The sequence below is a fragment of the Tachyglossus aculeatus genome, chromosome 6, assembly GCF_015852505.1.
Source record: "Tachyglossus aculeatus isolate mTacAcu1 chromosome 6, mTacAcu1.pri, whole genome shotgun sequence".
In the NCBI taxonomy this organism is placed as follows: domain Eukaryota; kingdom Metazoa; phylum Chordata; class Mammalia; order Monotremata; family Tachyglossidae; genus Tachyglossus; species Tachyglossus aculeatus.
Window position 1 is genome coordinate 44,746,485 of NC_052071.1, and position 19,087 is coordinate 44,765,571.

The 19,087-nt window shown below is 45.1% G+C and overlaps 1 protein-coding gene across 4 annotated transcripts in view; it reads left to right on the plus strand.

Moving 5' to 3' along the window:
* Nucleotides 1–19,087, plus strand: part of NSDHL (NAD(P) dependent steroid dehydrogenase-like) — a 47,121-nt gene that overhangs the window by 21,937 nt on the left and 6,097 nt on the right. For all 4 annotated transcript variants that reach the window (XM_038748030.1, XM_038748027.1, XM_038748028.1 and 1 more), the window contains 5 exons: nt 3,466–3,613; nt 10,417–10,575; nt 12,063–12,209; nt 14,176–14,304; nt 18,834–18,976. In XM_038748030.1, the coding sequence (XP_038603958.1) occupies nt 3,476–3,613; nt 10,417–10,575; nt 12,063–12,209; nt 14,176–14,304; nt 18,834–18,976 (716 nt within the window). In that variant the 5' untranslated portion in view covers nt 3,466–3,475. The remainder of the gene's footprint in view (nt 1–3,465; nt 3,614–10,416; nt 10,576–12,062; nt 12,210–14,175; nt 14,305–18,833; nt 18,977–19,087) is intronic.

Sequence of the window (19,087 nt, forward strand, 5' to 3'; positions counted from 1 at the left end):
AGTAACAGATTTCAAGATTGAGAGATCTCCTCCTAAGTCAAAGAGAACTTATCTGACGTTTAAAATCCAGGTGGGTGGGCTCACCAGCTCTTTGGCTTATCCGTTGGTGAGGCAGAGTGTAAAATTTCATTTAGGAGTGCTCAAAGAAAGCATTTTGGATCCACTGGAAAATAGAGATCTAACGTTTCACGATGCTGGTACATTGAAAGAAAAGCATTTAACTATTTTCCCTTCTGCTTTTTCCATATGGAAAGCATCCTTTCTTTCCCTACTTTCCATTTCCTATTTTCTCCTTAAGGTTTAGTGGCCTGACAGTTCACATGGAAGCTTGCAGCTGGTTCTGATTCTCTTTATGTGGCTTTGGGCAAATTAGTTGCATTCATTGCTTCAGCTTTCTGTGGTAGAGAGCATTTATCTTACAGAGGCTAGAGGAAAATTCAGTTTTTCTTCCAAGAGTTCTGTGGACTCGACTAAGTTGGAGAAATGAGCAGAAATTTCTCATTCTCATTTTTTCTGGAGAAAAAAGAAATGAGCAGATAAAATCCCAACCTCCTTAATAATAATAATAATAATGGCATTTATTAAGCGCTTACTACATGCAAAGCACTGTTCCAAGCACTGGGGAGTTTACAAGGTGGTCAGGTTGTCCCATGTGGGGCTCACAGTAGTAATCCCCATTTTACAGATGAGGTAACTGAGGCACAGAGAAGTTAAGTGACTTCCCCAAAGTCACACAGCTGACAATTGGCGGAGTCGGGATTTGACCCCATGACCTCTGACTCCAAAGCCCGTGCTCTTTCCACTGAGCCACGCTGCTTCTCTAGAGGAGAGGCCCAAGCTCCTTAGCTCTGCCAGCTCTGGTACAAGGGAAAAAAATTTTAGAAGAAATCAGACTTAGTGACATTTACACATTGCTTTTGACTCTTTTTAAAACAAATCCCATCATTTCTGTTTCCTAGCCAGTATCAGGAGTTAGACTGGGGATTGGGGTTTGGTGAGAGTCAGGAATCCTCTGAATAACCAACACCCAGAAGGCTCCACTCCCTTTTATTTATTTATTTATAAATAAATTTAAAGTTTAAATAATTTTTATTTATTTTATTTATTTATTTTTTATTGGTAACGACCTTTCAAAACTAGGCCTGGCCAGTTTGGTCACTGAAAAATTCAGGTGCCTAAAATGATGAACACAATCCATGGACATTGACTTCCCATCCCCTTCTCTAAATATTATAAAGCTGCCTCTCTCCTATACCAATGTTTGGAAAGGAAGCCCTTTTTGAATAAGGGGACAGATGTGAAATTTTGAGGAAGGCAACTTCCGGTATTCTTTTCGTTGGCTTACATTAATTATGAAATCTGTTGTCTTTTGGGTTTGTGGTGTGTGTAGATAATAATTGCGGTATTTGTTAAGCACTTACTGTGTGTCAGGCACTGAACTAAGCGCTGGGGTGGATACAAGCGAATCAGATTGGATGCAGTCCCTGCCCCACACAGGGCTCACAGTCCCAATCTCCATTTTACAGATGAGGAAACTGAGACATGGAGAAATGAAGGTCACAGAGCAGATAAGTGCCAGAGCCGGTATTAGAACCCATGACCTTCTGATTCTCAGGCCCATGCTCTGTCCACCACACCATCCTGCTTCTCATGTAGTGCCATTAACTCCTAAATGACATTCATATCCTGTGATGGGTTCCTTAGCTGCAGACCCATTCCATGACCCATTAGACTTATTCTCTGGGGGAAACAAAGGGGAACAAAACCTCCTATGGCCCCACAAGCACCTAGGGAAAGGGGAGGATGTTGACAACCTATCACCCAGATGGGCTGTGGAGTTTTCTGAATATGCACATTTTCCTAGAGATGTGGGGAGAAATCCTCTGCTCAGGTGGACATATCCGGATATTAAATCCTGGAGAATGTGTGATCCATTCATTTTCCAGTCCCGGAATGTGGGGAGTTCAGGAAAAGCATAAAACCAATCTAGCGGTGGTAGTCGAGTGCTTACCATGAGTTAAGCAGCACTGTACTTAGCATTTGGGAGAGTACAATACAACAGAGTTAGTGGATATGATCCCTGTCCGCAGTGAGCTTACAGTCTAGAGTACCGGCATACGCTTCTAGAAACCCATTCTACACTAACTGTTGCCACTGCATGTTTCTCTAGGACATGTCTCCTTCCTGGGCTTTACAAAATACCAGGAAATGACTGAGGGTTTGGGGTCCCACAGAACTCTTCAAGGGAATTCAGTTTTTCCTCCCACGTCAATTTTGAGTGAAGTACAGCAATCAAACTGTAGCCACTATTTAAATTCTCCCTTCCAACTCATCTCTTTGGTTTGTCTACCTGTCTTGTTCCCTTCCATTTTTGTGTGACTTGGATATTTGGAACGGATTATGAGCTTGCTTCCCTGAACCGTCTCTCTGATCTGACCCTAAAACGTATATGAGCTCAGGGTGGTTGTACATAGAATGAAAATTAAAATAGTTTATTTCCATCAAATCATCTTTTTTTTTCTTTAATACTCATTCAGGCAAAATTGTGCATGAAATTTTCCCCGTACTACTTCAGTACTCTCCCAAACACTAGTAATAATAATAATAATAATGGTATTTGTTAAGCGCTTACTATGTGCAAAGCACTGTTCTAAGCGCTGGGGAGGTTACAAGGTGATCAGGTTGTCCCACGGGGGGCTCACAGTTTTAATCCCCATTTTACAGATGAGGGAACTGAGGCCCAGAGAAGTGAAGTGACTTGCCCCAAATCACACAGCTGACAGTTGGTGGAGCCAGGATTTGAACCCATGTCCTCTGACTCCAAAGCCCAGGCTCTTTCCACTGAGCCACGCTGCTTTGCTAAGCACACAGTAAGCGCTCAATAAGTATGATTGATCATGTGGATGGACAAGAGTAATTGAAACTCCTTGAGTTCCATGAAATAAAAACAAATTTACAATGGTTTCTGTCATCTTTGTAATAATAAATGTGAGTCAGCTAATTGGCTACAAACCAGACCTATAAAATCCCATTTGTTTGGGTGGTTCATGTTTGTAGATTAAATCATGCTATTGCTCTTTGTGAGGGTTATCTGGAATGCTGGAATATTCAGCCAGTCATCTCACTGATTCTGCTCTCTGAGGAGATTGGGACTTGAGTATCTCAGTCATCCATTTTTTTTAATGGTATTTAAGCACTTACTATGCGTCAAGCACTGTTCTAAGCGCTGGGATAGATAGACACAATCAGGTTGGACACCTCCGTCCCACGTGGGGCTCACAGTCTTAATCCCCATTTTACAGATGAGGAAACTGAGGAACGGAGAAGTGAAGCGAATCCACCAGGCCACACTGCTTTCCCAGACTTCAGCGGAGGGTTGGCGTGACTCAAACAAGAAGGAAGCCAGCACACTTGGTGGTTTGGGTTGAAATGCTATTCACATCTGTTTCTATCTCTGTCTTTTAGGAAGGGGAAGATGGAACCACAGACACAGACCGGACCCCAGATGGAGCCGGAAGTTGGTGAGTCCTTGGGATCCCAGAATGAACAGACAAGAATGACGGAGGACATTCCGAAACCATTTATTGACCGGAAAGATCTTAGGCAAAAGCAGGTAAGGGGATTCCACTAGTCAACAGGCCATTAACACACATTCCATTATTTTAATGAAATGATCCAGACCCCTTAAAATGTCATTTTGGAGAGTGAGAAGTTGTGGGCAAATAACTAAAAGCGAAGTGGAGAAACTGTAAATTGGTGCCAATGTTGAATAAGAGGATTCCTGGAAATTGCTGTCTCACATACTTGAAGTCAGAAACTATTTGTAACAGAGTGATGGAAAGAATTTTGGAAACTGGGGGAAAATTGTCAAGATGAGGTTGAAAACAAAGAACAGTGCAGCAGTGCAGAAGAACCAGCATGGATTTGTTGTGATCATACCATATAACCTGTCTACGTGTTTTGTTTTGTTGTCTGTCTCCCCCTTCTATTATAATAATAATAATAATAATAATAATGGCATTTGTTAAGCGCTTACTATGTGCAAAGCACTGTTCTGAGCGCTGGGGGGGATACAAGGTGATCAGGTTGTCCCACGTGGGGCTCACAGTCTTCATCCCCATTTTACAGATGCGGTAACTGAGGCTCAGAGAAGTTAAGTGACTTGCCCAAGGTCACACAGCAGACATGTGGTGGAGCCGGGATTCGAACCCATGACCTCTGACTCCAAAGCCCGGGCTTTTTCCACTGAGCCACGCTGCTTCTCTGTGAGCCTGTTGTTGGGTAGGGATTGTCTCTATCTGTTGCCAAATTGTACTTTCTAAGCACTTAGTACAGTGCTCTGCACACAATAAATGCTCAAGAAATATGATTGAATGAATGAATATAACTCTATCTTTGTCCATCCAGTAGATTGTAGCTCCTTAAGGGTAAGGATCCTGTGTATTAATCTTGGAGAAGTAGTTGTCTAGGTTTTCTTAAAGATTTCCAGGGAAGTCTTTTTTACTGACCCATCCTGGAAATGCTCAAAGAAGCTTCCCTTTTGCTAATTTAAGGGAAAGTGGGTTGGTTCTGTGTACCCCTTATGAGGTGACCAATTTAGATGTTTAAAGTAGACTATATCACCACATGGATTTGAATAAATAATCACACCTTTAACAAGACGGAATATCCCTTTTCTTTTTTTAAGTGGTATTTATTAAGCACTTTACTATGTGCCAGGTACTTTAGAGAAGCAGCGTGGCTCAGTGGAAAGAGCCCGGGCTTTGAAGTCAGAGGTCATGGGTGCAAATCCTGGCTCCACCAATTGTCAGCTGTGTGACTTTGGGCACTCACCTCACTTCTCTGTGCCTCAGTTACCTCATCTGTAAAATGGGGATTAAGACTGTGAGCCCCCCATGGGACAACCTGATCACCTTGTAACCTCCCCAGCACTTAGAACAGTGCTTTGCACATAGTAAGCGCTTAATAACTGCCATCATTATTATTATTATTATTTAGTATGCACTGAGTTAAATACAGACTAATCTCTTATCCCACATGGGGCTCACAGTCTTAATCCCCATTTAACACACTGTGAGCCCACTGTTGGGTAGGGACCGTCTCTATATGTTGCCAACTTGTACTTCCCAAGCGCTTAGTACAGTGCTCTGCACACAGTAAGCGCTCAATAAATGCGATTGATTGATTAACAGATGAGGTAACTGAGGCACAGCGAAATGAAGTGATTTGCCCAAGGTCACACTTCATTCATTCAGTTCATTCAATTGTATGTATTGAGTGCTTACTGTGTGCAGAGCACTGTACTAAGCACTTGAGAAGTACACGTTGGCAACATAATAGAATACGGGCCCTACCCAACAACGGGCTCACAGTCTAGAAGGGGAAGACAGACAGCAAAACAAAACGTGGTCACGTGTCAAGTCATCAGAATAAATAGAAGTAAAGCTAGATGCACATCATTGACAAAATAAATAGAATAGTAAATCTGTACAAGTAAAATAGAGTAATAAATCTGTACAAACATATATACAGGTGCTGTGGGGATGGGGAGGAGGTAGGGCAGGGGGATGGGGAGGGGGAGAGGAAAAAGGGGGCTCAGTCTGGGAAGGCCTCCTGGAGGAGGTGAGCTCTCAGTAGGGTTTTGAAGGGAGGAAGAGAGTTAGTTTGGCGGATGTGTGGAGGGAGGGCATTCCGGGCCAGGGGGAGGACGTGGGCCAGGGGTCGACGGCGGGACAGGTGAGGATGAGGCCCAGTGAGGAGGTGAGTGGCAGAGGAGTGGAGGGTGCAGGCTGGGCTGGAGAAGGAGAGTAGGGCGGTGAGGTAGGAGGGAGGCAAGGTGATGGACAGCCTTGAAGCCAAGAGTGAGGAGTTTTTGCTTGACTCACAGCAGACAAGTGACAGAGCCGGGATTGGAACCCAAGTCTGTCTGACTCCCAGAAAGACCATGCTGCTTCCCTTCTGAGAGAGTGAATGACAGTTATAGAACAGTTTGGAAACATTCTGCCCAGATTGGTTATTCTTCCTTTGTAAAAGTTAGGCGTGGGTCCGTGTGTGGGGAGATTGAGATTGCATAATATGATTGAGTGTCAGAGAATGCCAAGCATGGCTATTTACTGAAAATGTAGAGTTTTGCTCATCCTTTGAAAACCCCAAGGATAGAAACTTATTTAGCATGGTCAGGCATTAGAAAGAAGTAACAGGCAAGAAGCAAATTATGCTTTGCAAGTACAGTCTATGGGAGGAAAAGTATAGCGGTGTTAAGAGAAAAATATAGTGATTATATCAATGAATTTTTAAGACTGATTACTGAAAAATATGGGATGGTTATTGATAATTCTAGAGTGATTATTGATAACTCTAGGATAATGTTTTTTTTTTTAATAGAATATTTAAAACAAAATGGGATGGGAGTGTTGTAGACTGGTATCTGATCCCTTCCCATAGGATGGGTTACAGGGCTGAACTGATTTGCTTCATCTCTTATTTCAAAAGATTTTTGGCTCTCAGACGTTTCTCCAGAATTGGGATGAATTGGTTAAAGGCCCAGGATTTTAAAAAGCTGGAGTTTGAGCACAAAAAGATGAAATGCAGATTTAATTATCTAAGCAGTTTCGTAGCAATGACACTGGGACAAGAAATCTAGTGAGTCTTCCGTGATGGCATCTGGGCCAGACTCAAAAAAACAAGCAGACTTTTCTCTGCCATGCTCCCCCTAGGCCTAAAAGTAAAGATTTTGTGATTGTTTTTCAGCTGGTAGTTTCAGGAGCCAAAAAATAGCCCCCAGTAGTGTGGAAATGAGAAAGAGCAGTTATAGTACTTCTAACTCATCCACTGAAGAAAATCCTCTTCATTTCAGCCTTTGAATGTCATTAGGTAGTTGCGTATCGCAGTTTAAAGCACATAAGCTACCCTGTCCATAAAGTTAAGTGACTTGCCCAAAGCCACACAGCCATTGACTGGTGGAATTCTACTAAAAAGAGTCTGAAATTCCAGTCCACCTCAGCAACCTAGACCACGCGGCCTCCTTTCTCATATTTTTTTTAGTTTAGACATTTTCATGAAATAGGCTGCACAGGGCAAGCTCTTTGAAGCAAGAAGGGGTCCTTCTGTCTTGTCCTGTTACTTCTAATCATTAATTGAATTCTTTCCAACTTTGCATTCCCACTCCATGTACTCGTGTCAGGTAAGTACATTGCTTATTTTGAAAGCCACTTCTAGTGAATCTAATGAATTATGCACAATCTGAAATATGTCACCACCCTGACCGTATCTGTCCTTGACCTGAATCTGTCACTACAGTGATGAGAAATCAGATCAGGGCAAGGCATCCTCTTGACTTTTAATTTCCACTGCAGTGGGATTAAATGACTCTACAAGGTGACCCAAAATGAAGAAGCCGCAAATGTTTTTAATGGTATTTGTTAAGCACTTATTGTGTGCCGGGCCTTATAGTAAGCACTGAGATAGGTAGACGCAAATTCGGTTGGACACAGTCCATGTCCCACATGAGGCTCACAGTCTTAATTCCCATTTTGCCGATGAGGGAACTGAAGCACACAAAAGTTAACAACCTGCCCAAGGTCACACAGCAGACAAGTAGTGGAGCTGGGATTAGAACCCAAGTCCCTCTGACTTCTGGGTCCGTGCTGTATCCACTAGGCCATGCTGCTTCTCTCCAGTCGATTGGAGAGGGTTTTTTGTTTCTTTGGAAGTCTAGTTCTTAAGCAGGCTGAATTGCACACGTTTAGTCAGTCAGTGAAACTGATTTGAACAAGTCAAAATAGTCTGGTTGTCTCGTATCATAAATTTGTTTTGTCCTGGAAGTATGTGCTGTTTGTCAGCTAGATGCTAGACTGAAAGCTATTCTCTTGGATTGTAAACTCTTTGAAGACAGGGTTCATGTCTACTCATCTTTATTGTTCTCTCTGAAGTTCTTAGAGAGTACAGTTCTCTGCACAAAATAGGTCCTCAAACACTACAGATTGATTCAGAGAAAAATCCAAACAGGACTCGTTATCTTGTCTACACTGATGAGAAGGACACACCACTGTAGTGTAGTGTCTCCCCATTTTAGACTGTGAGCCCACTATTGGGTAGGGACTGTCTCTATGTGTTGCCAACTTGTACTTCCCAAGCGCTTAGTACAGTGCTCTACACACAGTAAGCGCTCGATAAATATGATTGATTGATTGTAGACAAAACCATAAGCCCGTAATCTTGGCATTGTAACCTTCATCAACTCTTTTCTTTTATTCAACCCAGATATTCATCGTCACCAAATCCTGTCGGTTCTACCTTCACAGCATTGCCAAAATCCCTCCTCTCCTTTCCACCCAAACTGCAACCACGCTGATGCAAACATTTATCCTATCCCACCTCCACTGCTGCATCTGCCTCCTGTCTCTCCCCACTTCAGCTCTTCGGTCTGCTGTCTGGATCATTCTCTTTTTTTTTAAAAAAAAAAAAGTTCAGTCCACATCTCCCCACTCCTCAAGAATGTAGGGCAATTTTCCAAAGGAATTGAAAACACCTTTTAAAATATGCCACCCTTTAGGCCACAGGTTCTATTTCTGAAGGTCACCGAACTATTTCAACCTATCAAATCCAGCCTCCGCCACTTGTCTGCTGTGAGACCTTGGGCAAGTCACTTAACTTTTCTGTGTCTCAATTCATCTGTTAAATGGGGATGAAGAATGAGAGGCCCATGTGTGCTGCCAGGCAGTATACTAAGTACTCAAGTGGTTGCCCGTCTAGTTCTGCATTAAACAGAAAGTCCTTGCCATTGGCTTTAAAGCTCTCCCCCCGTCTATCCTACCGCGCTGATTTCCCACCAAAACCCAGCCCCAACACGAAGCCAACCTCTACCTGGAATTCCCGCCCCCTCCACATTTGTCACACCACTACTCATCCCCACCTTCAAAGTCTTATCCTTCAAGGGGCTTTCCCCTACTGTGCCCCCATTACCCCTGTTCCCTCTCCCTTCTGCTAGATGTGACCCCTTCAATCACTTGGTATTCACTCCATCCTCAGCTCAACGCCCCTCATCTATAATTGATTTTAATATCTGACCCTCCCTGTAGGTTGTAAACACCTTGTGGGCAGGGGATATGCCCACGAACTTGGGTGTACTGTACCCTCCCGAGCGCTTAGTACAATGTCCTGCACACAGTAAGCGCTCAATAAATAGAATTGACGGTGGCAGGTAGCGAGCTCTTTGTGGGCAGGAAATGTGTCTACCAACTCAGTTGTACTGTAGTCTCCCAAGCCCTTAGTAATAATAATAATTACGGTGGTATTTAAGCGCTTACGATGTGTCGAGCACTGTGCTAGAGACAAGCTGATCAAGTTGGTCCCTTTCACACGTGGGGGCTCACGGTCTTAATCCTCGTTTTACAGATGAGGAAACTGAGGCCCAGAGAAGTGAAGTGACTTGCCCAAGGTCCCACAGCAGACAAGAGGCAGAGCTGGGATTGGAACCCAGGTCCTTCTGACTCCCAGGCACAAGCTCTCTCCACTAGGCCCTGTCGCTCTGCCCCCAGTGATCTCAGTAAATACCATTGATTGATTTATCTTGGATCATCGTGCACTTCATTGATCTTCTTCGGTAGTTGAGCTGTATACTCTTACGTGGATTGTTAACCACGTTTGCATTCATTCCGCCGTATTTATTAAGCACGCACTGTCTGGAAAACACCGTACTCAGCGCTTGGGAGAGGAGAATAGAACAATAAACAGATGCATTCCCTGCCCACAGCGAGCTCACAGTCTAGAGGTGTGTGACCTTGGGCAAGTCGCTTAAATTCTCCCTACCTCAGTTCCCTCAACTGTCAAATGGGGATTCAGTACCTGTCCTCCCTCTTGCTCCGACACTAAGCCCCACGTGGGACGTAATGATGTTGCTCAGTGGAACGAGCCTGGGCTTTGGAGCCAGAGGTCACGGGTTCTAATCCTGCCTCCGCCACTTGTCAGCTGTGTGACTTTGGGCAAGTCACTTCACTTCTCTGGGACTCAGTTACCTCATCTGTAAAATGGGGATGAAGACTATGTGCCCCATGTGGGACAATCTGATCACCTGGTATCCCCCCCAGCACTTAGAACAGTGCTTCACACATAGTAAGCGCTTAACAATTTATTTGATTTGTACATATTTATTCTATTGATTTTATGTTGTTAATATGTTTTGTTCTCTGTCTCCCACTTCGAGACTGTGAGCCCGCTGTTGGGTAGGGACCGTCTCTATATGTTGCCAACTTGTACTTCCCAAGTGCTTAGTACAGTGCTCTGCACACAGTAAGCGCTCAATAAATACGATTGAATGAATAGAGGGGGAGATAGACATTAATACAAATATATAAATAAATAACCGATACTGCCCGTGTCCTTCCTCTCCTTTTCCAACTCCTTTTTCCTCCGCAGGCCAAGAAATGCACAGTGATCGGGGGCTCTGGGTTTCTGGGCCAGCATATGGTGGAGCAGCTCCTCGCCAGAGGCTACACAGTCAACGTCTTCGATATCCGACAAGGATTCGATAACCCCCAGGTGCAGTTCTTCCTGGGAGACCTCTGCAGCAAGAAGGTATCGCGATGGCAAAAGCCAGAGAGAAATGTACTCACTGATCTTGCTAACTCAAACCGATGCCTTTAAATGCATTCTATCTAGGTTGATGTTTTAATGGTATTTGTTAAGCACTTAACTATGTGCCAGGCACTGTACTACTGCTACTAATAATAATAATAACGGCATTTATTAAGCGCTTACTATGTCCAAAGCGCTGTTCTAAGCGCTGGGGAGGTTACAAGGTGATCAGGTTGTCCCATGGGGGGGCTCACAGTCTTAATGCCCATTTTACAGACGAGAGAAGTGAGGCCCAGAGAAGTGAAGTGACTTGCCCAAAGTCACACAACTGACAAGCGGTGGAGCCGGGATTGGAACCCATGACCACTGATTCCCAAGCCTCGGCTCTTTTTAGACTGTGAGCCCACTGTTGGGTAGGGGCTGTCTCTATATGTTGCCATCTTGTACTTCCCAAGCGCTTAGTACAGTGCTCTGCACACAGTAAGTGCTCAATAAATACGATTGATTGATCGATTGATTTCCACTGAGCCTCGCTGCTGATCATGTTCCACATGGTATTCATACCTAATCCCCATTTTACAGATGAATACGGTGCTTGGGAGAGTACCGTATAACAATAAACAGACACATTCCAGTTCAGTGAGCTTCAGAAATAGAACCTTTGGCCTAAAGGGCGATGTGCTCTCCCAAGTGCTTAGTACAGTGCTCTGCACACAGTAATCACTCAATAAATACGATTGAGTCAGAGGACCTGAGTTCCAGTCCCAGCTCTGCCACTTGTCAGGTGTGTGACCTTGGGCAAGTCACTTAAATTCACCCTACCTCAGTTCCCTCAAATGGGGATTCAGTACCTGTTCTCCCTCCTGCTCCGATGCTAAGCTCCACGTGGGACATAATGATGCTCAGTGGAACGAGCCTGGGCTTTGGAGCCAGAGGTCATGGGTTCTAATCCTGGCACCGCCACTTGTCAGTTGTGTGACTTTGGGCAAGTCACTTCACTTGTCTGGACCTCAGTTACCTCATCTGTAAAATGGGGATGACGACTGTGTGCCCCTCCGTGGGGCAACCTGATTACCTTGTATCCCCCCCAGTGCTTCACACATAGTGAAGCACTGTTGGGTAGGGACTGTCTCTATATGTTGCCAATTTGTACTTCCCAAGCGCTTAATACAGTGCTCTGCACATAGTAAGCGCTCAATAAATACGATTGATGATGATGATGATAGTGAGTGCTTAACAAATGCCATCATTATTATTATTATTATTATTATTACCATAACCCTTAGAACGGTGATTGACACATAGTCAGTGCTTCACATTCCATTTTACAGAAAGGAGTTCTCTTTCTTCTCTGTTCTCCATTGTCCCTACTCAGTCAGTCTCTGCCAGAGGGCCGGAATCTCAGACTGGATAATTAAAAGCCACTTCTCTGCCTTAAATCCGTGCTGCTGCTTTCCCTGTCTCATTTGTCTTGTCCTCCTCCGTAGGACCTGTTCCCAGCCCTGCAAGGGGTGAACGTAGTTTTTCACTGTGCATCTCCAGCCCCGTCCAGTGACAACAAGGAACTGTTTTACCGAGTGAACTGTACCGGAACCCAAACCGTCATTAACGCTTGCAAAGAGGCTGGGGTTCAGGTAAGGGGCTGTGGGGCAAAATGCCGGGAGTTGGTTCAATCAGTGAATCGTATTATCAGCCATTTATTGTGTGCAGGACTTGGGAGAGAACAATACAACAGAGTTAGCAGACCCTGATGATGATGATCGTAGTATTTGTGAAGCGCTTATTATGTGCCAGGCACTGTACTAAGCGCTGGGGTAGATACAAGGTAATCAGGTTGTCCCACATGGGACTCACCGTCTTAATCCCCATTTTACGGAGGAGGGAACTGAGGCCCAGAGAAGTGAAGCGACTCGCTCAAGGTAACTTCCCAAGCGCTTAGTACAGTGCTCTGCACACAGTAAGCGCTCAATAAATACGATTGAATGAATGAAAAGTCACGAAGTCTGGATTAGAATAGGCCCTAGTGAATTAGAATATTCACTAGGCCACACTGCTTCCCTGCACCCTGCACAGCATCTTCTTTTAGGATAGTTGTTAAGCAGGTACTAGGTACCAAGCACTGTACTAAGTGCTGGGGTAGATAGAAGATGATCAGGATGGACACAGTCCCCGTCTCCCAAGGGGCTCACAGTCGAAGTAGGAGGGAGTCAGATTTAATCACTATCTTACAGCTGTGGAAACTGAGGAAAGTTGTGACTTTCCCAGATCACATAGCAGACAAGCGGTGGAGTCAGGATTAGAACTCAGGTCCTCTGACTACCAGCTGTATGCTCATTTCATTAGGCCTTTCTTCTTCTTTTCATCTCGCTTCTCCTTTTCTCCCTCCTCCAAAAAGAGTGGGCATAAATGACAAAACCAAATAAAAAATGAGAAGCAGCATGGGATAGTGGATAGTAAAATGGGGATTCAATTCCACATCCTCCTACTTAATGATGGCATTTATTAAGCGCTTACTATGTGCAAAGCACTGTTCTAAGCACTGAGGAGTTTACAAGGTGATCAGGTTGTCCCACAGGGGCGTTCACAGTCTTAATCCCCATTTTACAGATGAGGGAACTGAGGCCCAGAGAAGTGAAGCGACTTGCCCAAAGTCACACAGCCGACAAGTGGCGGAGCCGGGATTTGAACCGATGACCTGTGACTCCAAATTCTGGGCTCTTTCCACTGAGCCACGCTGCTTCCCCTTATTTAGACTGAACCTCAGTGGTGCTGATAACCTTATATCTACCCCAGCGGTTTGAACAGTACTTGAAACATAGTAAGTGCTTAACAAATCCTATTAAATAAAATAAAAAAGACCCTGGAAACTGAGCTCCTGAGAACATCAGGCCAGCATACCCATCCTTCGGCATTTCCTAATAAATTACCTCAGAGTGTTATGCCACAGATATCTGTCTCTCTCTGTGCGTGTGTGTGTGTTTGATATTTGCCAGTCAGTATTTTGTTGAGGTGGAAAGAGAGGAAAACTAAAGCCTGAGTGCTTGCCAGGCGCCTAGCACTGTACTAAGCGCTTCGGAGAGCACAATATAGTAAAGTAGGTAGACATGATCCTTTCCCTCAAAGAGCTTCCAACCTAAAAATGAAGTTATCTGTGTCCTATTTAGTGGAAAGAGCATAGACCCGGGGTTCAGCAGGCCTGGATTCTAATCGCAGGTCTGCCACTTGTCTGCTGTGTCACCTTGGGCAAGTCCCTCTGCTTCTATGTGCCTCAGTTACCTCATCTGTAAAAAGGGTGTCCTAAGACTGTAAGCCCCATGTGGGACAGGGACTGGGTCCCTCCTGGTCGTCTGGTATCTGCCCCAGCGCTTAGAATAGTGCCAACTTGTACTTCCCAAGTGCTTAGTACAGTGCTCTGCACACAGTAAGCGCTCAGTAAATATGATTGATGATGATGATGCCAAAGACATAGTAAGCACTTAACAAATACCATTTTTTAAAAAGAGTATTCTTTGATTTGATAACTGGACATGCATTGTTTAGCAGTGACTGTTCCGGCTTCTCCTAGTGTAATTGGCTGTTTTCCTCTTCTCCCTTTGTCAGAAACTTATTTTAACAAGCAGCGCCAGTGTCGTCTTTGAAGGCACTGACATCAGGAATGGAACTGAAGACCTCCCTTACGCAATGAAGCCCATTGACTATTACACTGAGACTAAAATCTTGCAGGAGCGGGTATGTACCACTTTATTCTGTGGAAGGTATAGGGGAAGAAGGTCCGTTTGAAGTGTCTCCGGTATTACAGGCCCGAGTTTTAACATGTCCAAGTTGTTAGCACGTTAACTGTCGGTTACTCTGAAGCCGAAATACCCAATTGGACTGTAAAACAAATGGTTTCGTTTCATGAAATGTTAACTCTTCAGTAATTAAGGAGGAATGACGATATTTTGGCTCTTCTACAAAGGAACCAGAAGCAACCCACGTTGTTCAAAGAATGCCAAAAGGAAAAGGGGATTTAATGATAATTAACTGTACTGAACTAACCTTTCTTGTTTCCCAAGACCTTGCACTCTGAAAGAACAGTCTTTTTTTCTTTTAAAAATACCTTCAAACCATCTTCCCCAGAAGGGGAAAATACTGTCAGTCAGTGGTATTTAAGAAATGCTTAGTCTGTGCAGAACACTGTACTAAATGCTTGGGAGAGAAAAATAGTTTTGTGTGTGTTTGTGTGGTATTAAGTACTTGCTATTTGGCAGGCACTTTACGAAGTGCTGGGGTGGATACAGGCAAATCGGATTCATTCATTCAGTTGTACTTATTGAGCGCTTACTGTATGCAAAGCATTGTACTTAGCACTTGGGAGAGTACAATATAACAACCGACACGTTTCTGCCCACAATGAGCTCACAGTCTAGAGATTGTACACAGTCCCTGTCCCACATGGGGCTCAGTCTCAGTCCCCATTTTACAGGTGCTGTAGCTGAGGCCCAGAGAAGTGAAGCGACTTGCCCAAGGTCACACGGCAGACAAGTGGCAGAGCCGGGATTAGTACCCATGACCTTCTGGTTCTCAGGCCTGTGCTCTATCCACTATGCCACGCTGCTCCTCCTAGAGTTGATAGACCCAATCCCTGCTTGCAAGGACCTAAGAATCTAGACAGGCGTTAAATTACATTACAGTTTGGGGAAATAGATTAAAAGGATATGTGTATAAGTATTCAAGAGTTGATGGGGTACACACCCAAGTGCAGAGGGGAGGGTGAATAGGGTGGGGAAATGAGACGTTAGGTACAGAAGGCCTTTTGGATGAGGTAAGATTTTAGTAGGGCTTTGAAAATGTTCTGGACATTTAACTCCCTTCTCAGGCCCCCTGTTCCTCCCCCTCCTCCATCCCTCACCCCCAACGATCTGGCCGCCTACTTCATTAGTAAAATTAACTCCATCAGGTCTGAGCTCCACAAAGCCACCCCTCCACTTTCTCCATCCCCCCCGCTCTCAACCCTCTCCGCTACTCTCCCATCCTTCCCAGCAGTATCTTCAGATGAGATCTCCTCCCTCCTCTCAAGTGGTTCTCCGTCCAGCTGTGCTTCGGACCCCATTCCCTCTCATCTTATGAAATCTCTCGCCCCTTCCCTCCTCCCCTCCTTAACTTCCATCTTCAACCGCTCACTCTCCACTAGTTCCTTCCCCTCTGCCTTCAAACACGACCACGTCTCCCCCATCCTAAAAAAACCCTCTCATGACCCCACCTCCCATTCTAGTTATCGCCCTATTTCCCTGCTACCCTTCCTTTCCAAACTCCTAGAACGATTCGTCTACACTCGCTGCCTCGAATTCCTCAATGCCTACTCTCTCCTTGACCCCTCCAATCTGGCTTCCATCCCCTACACTGCACTGAAACTGCCCTCTCAAAGGTCACCAATGACCTCCCGCTTGCCAAATCCAATGGCTCCTACTCTATCCTGATCCTCCTCGACCTCTCGGGTGCCGTCGACACTGTGGACCATCCCCTTCTCCTCAACACGCTATCCAACCTTGGCTTCACAGACTCCGTCCTCCCCTGGTTCTCTTATCTCTCCGGCCGTTCATTCTCAGTCTCCTTTGCAGGCTCCTCCTTCCCCTCCCATCCCCTTACTGCAGGGATTCCTCAAGGGTCAGTTTTGGTCCCTTTTTGTTCTCTATCTACACTCACTCCCTTGGTGACCTCATTCGCTCCCACGGCTTCAACTATCATCTCTAGGCTGATGACACCCAAATCTACATCTCCACCCCTGCTCTCTCTCCCTCCCTCCAGGCTCGTATCTCCTCCTGCCTTCAGGACATCTCCATCTGGATGTCTGCCCGCCATCTAAAACTCAACATGTCCAAGACTGAACTCCTTATCTTCCCTCCCAAACCCTGCCCTCTCCCTGACTTTCCCGTCACTGTAGACGGCACTACAATCCTTTCCGTCTCACAAACCTGCAACCTTGGTGTCATCCTCGACTCCGCTCTCTCGTTCACCCCACTCATCCAAACAGTCACCAAAACCTGTCGGTCTTACCTCCACAACATCGCCAAGATCTGCCCTTTCCTCTCTATTCAAACCGCTCCCTTGCTGGTTCAATCTCTCATCCTGTCCCGACTGGATTACTGCATCAGCCTCCTCTTCTGATCTCCCATCCTCCTGTCTCTCCCCGCTTCAGTCTATACTTCACTCAGCTGTCCGGATTATCTTTGTACAGAAACACTCTGGGCATGTTACTCCCCTCCTCAAAAATCTCCAGTGGTCGCCTGTCAACCTCCAAATCAAGCAAAAACTCCTCACTCTCGGCTTCAAGGCTCCCCATCACCTTGCCCCCTCCTACCTCACCTCCCTTCTCTCCTCCTACAGCCCAGCCCGCACCCTCCGCTCCTCTGCCACTCACCTCCTCACTGGGCCTCGTTCTTGCCCGTCCCGCTGTCGACCCCCGGCCCATGTCCTTCCCCTGGCCTGGAATGGCCTCCCTCCACACATCTGCCAAGCTACCTCTCTTCCTCCCTTCAAAGCCCTACTGAGAGCTCACCTCCTCCAAGAGGCCTTCCCAGATTGGGCCCCATTTTTCCTCTCCACCTCCTCATTCCCTCCGCCCTACCTCCTTCCCCTCCCCACAGCACTTGTATATATTTGTACAGATTTATTACTGTATTCTACTTGTACATATTTACTATTCTATTTATTTTGGTAATGATGTGCATTTAGCTTTAATTCTATTTCTGATGATTTTGACACCTGTCTACCCATTTTGTTTTGTTGTCTGTCTCCCCCTTCTAGACTGACTGTGAGCCCGTTGTTGGGTAGGGACCGTCTCTATATGTTGCCGACTTGTACTTCCCAAGCTCTTAGTACAGTGCTGTGCACACAGTAAGCACTCAATAAATGCGATTGAATGAATGAATGAAAGATAAGCATGGTGGTCTGTCAGATATGAAGTGGAGAGAGAGTTCCAGGCCAGAGAAGGATGTGGACAAGATATCAGTGGCTAGATAGAGGAGATTGTGGTACAGCGAGGTGGGCATTTAGAGAAACGAACATCTGGGTTGCAGTCGATCAGCGAGGTAAGGTAGGAGGGGGAGGGCTGACTAGGAGTTGTCCTTTTTCAACAAGTGCCTGGCTTAATGAGTTCCAAGTTCAACAGTGCCAGCGCTTAGAACAGTGCTTTGCACATAGTAACCGCTTAATAAATGCCGTAATTATTATTATTAAATCCCCTGATTTTGAGTTCTGCCTGCCGAGGGGAGCCTTTGAGACATGAGCATCCTGAGGTCTACACAATTCTAGACTGTGAGCCCACTGTTGGGTAGGGACCGTCTCTATATGTTGCCAACTTGTACTTCCCAAGCACTTAGTACAGTGCTCTGCACACAGTAAGCGCTCAATAAATATGATTGAATGAATGAATTCCCTAGACTATATGTATTTCAGCCAAGGTGTTCCAACTTCTCAGCCCTCTGCTGGTCCTTGCGTTAAAAATTAAGATCATGCCCATAATAATTTGGTACCCCTAAATCCTACAGGTATATCCCCCCCCCCCCCCCACCCCAAGAATTTGCAATTGAACACTACCTACGTTTTTCACTTTCAGTTTGAAGAGCTGCCCATATTTTGGGTTCTAGTGCACAGTCATGTCAAGAAAACTTCCATATTGAAGTGGTTATGGATCCTGGAAGCAATGTGGCCTTGTGGGAAGAGGCTTGGGATCTAGAGGACCTGGGTTCTAATCCCATTTCTGCCATTTGTCTGCTGTGTGACCTTGGGCAAGTCACCTAACTTCTCTGGGCTTCAACTTTCTTATATGTTTGGAAACTCCCTGAAACTCCAGCAGTCAATCAATCAATGGTATTTATTGAGCGCTTACTATGTCTAGAATATGGTACTGAGCGTTTGGGAGGGTACAGTACAACAGAATTAGCAGACTCGTTCCCCACCCATAATGAATTTAAAGTCTAGAGGAAGACTTCAGTAGACATGAAGGTTCCAGGACTCTTCCAAGTCTATCCCAAAGAGTTGGTGATTTTCGAAGGGCAGTTAATAAATTTTGTCAGGTTAAGCTGACCAGAAAGAAAGTGTCAAAAATCGAAAATTATAGCACTCGTTAAAACCAAATCTCAAGTCAGGTGACTCTAAATATGAAGCATTTTCCTTAAACCAACAAACCAGGAAAGAAATGGCTATTCCTGGTTGTCTGTATGTGCATGTGGGATTGGAGTTTGGCCTTTTTGAATTCCTTGGCTGATCTCTTACAGGCAGTGCTGGCTGCTAATGAACCAAGAAGTAATTTCTTAACCACAGCAATCCGGCCTCATGGAATATTTGGTCCAAGGGATCCCCAGCTGGTACCCATACTTATTGATGCAGCGAAGAAAGGCAAAATGAAGTTTGTGATTGGGTAAGCTTAACTGCTACTTCTTTCTGTCCCACATAATTTATAGTATCCATTCAGGGAGGAGGGAGAAAAGGGCACATTGTTTTATCTTCATCCAAATCCCTGTGTATTATT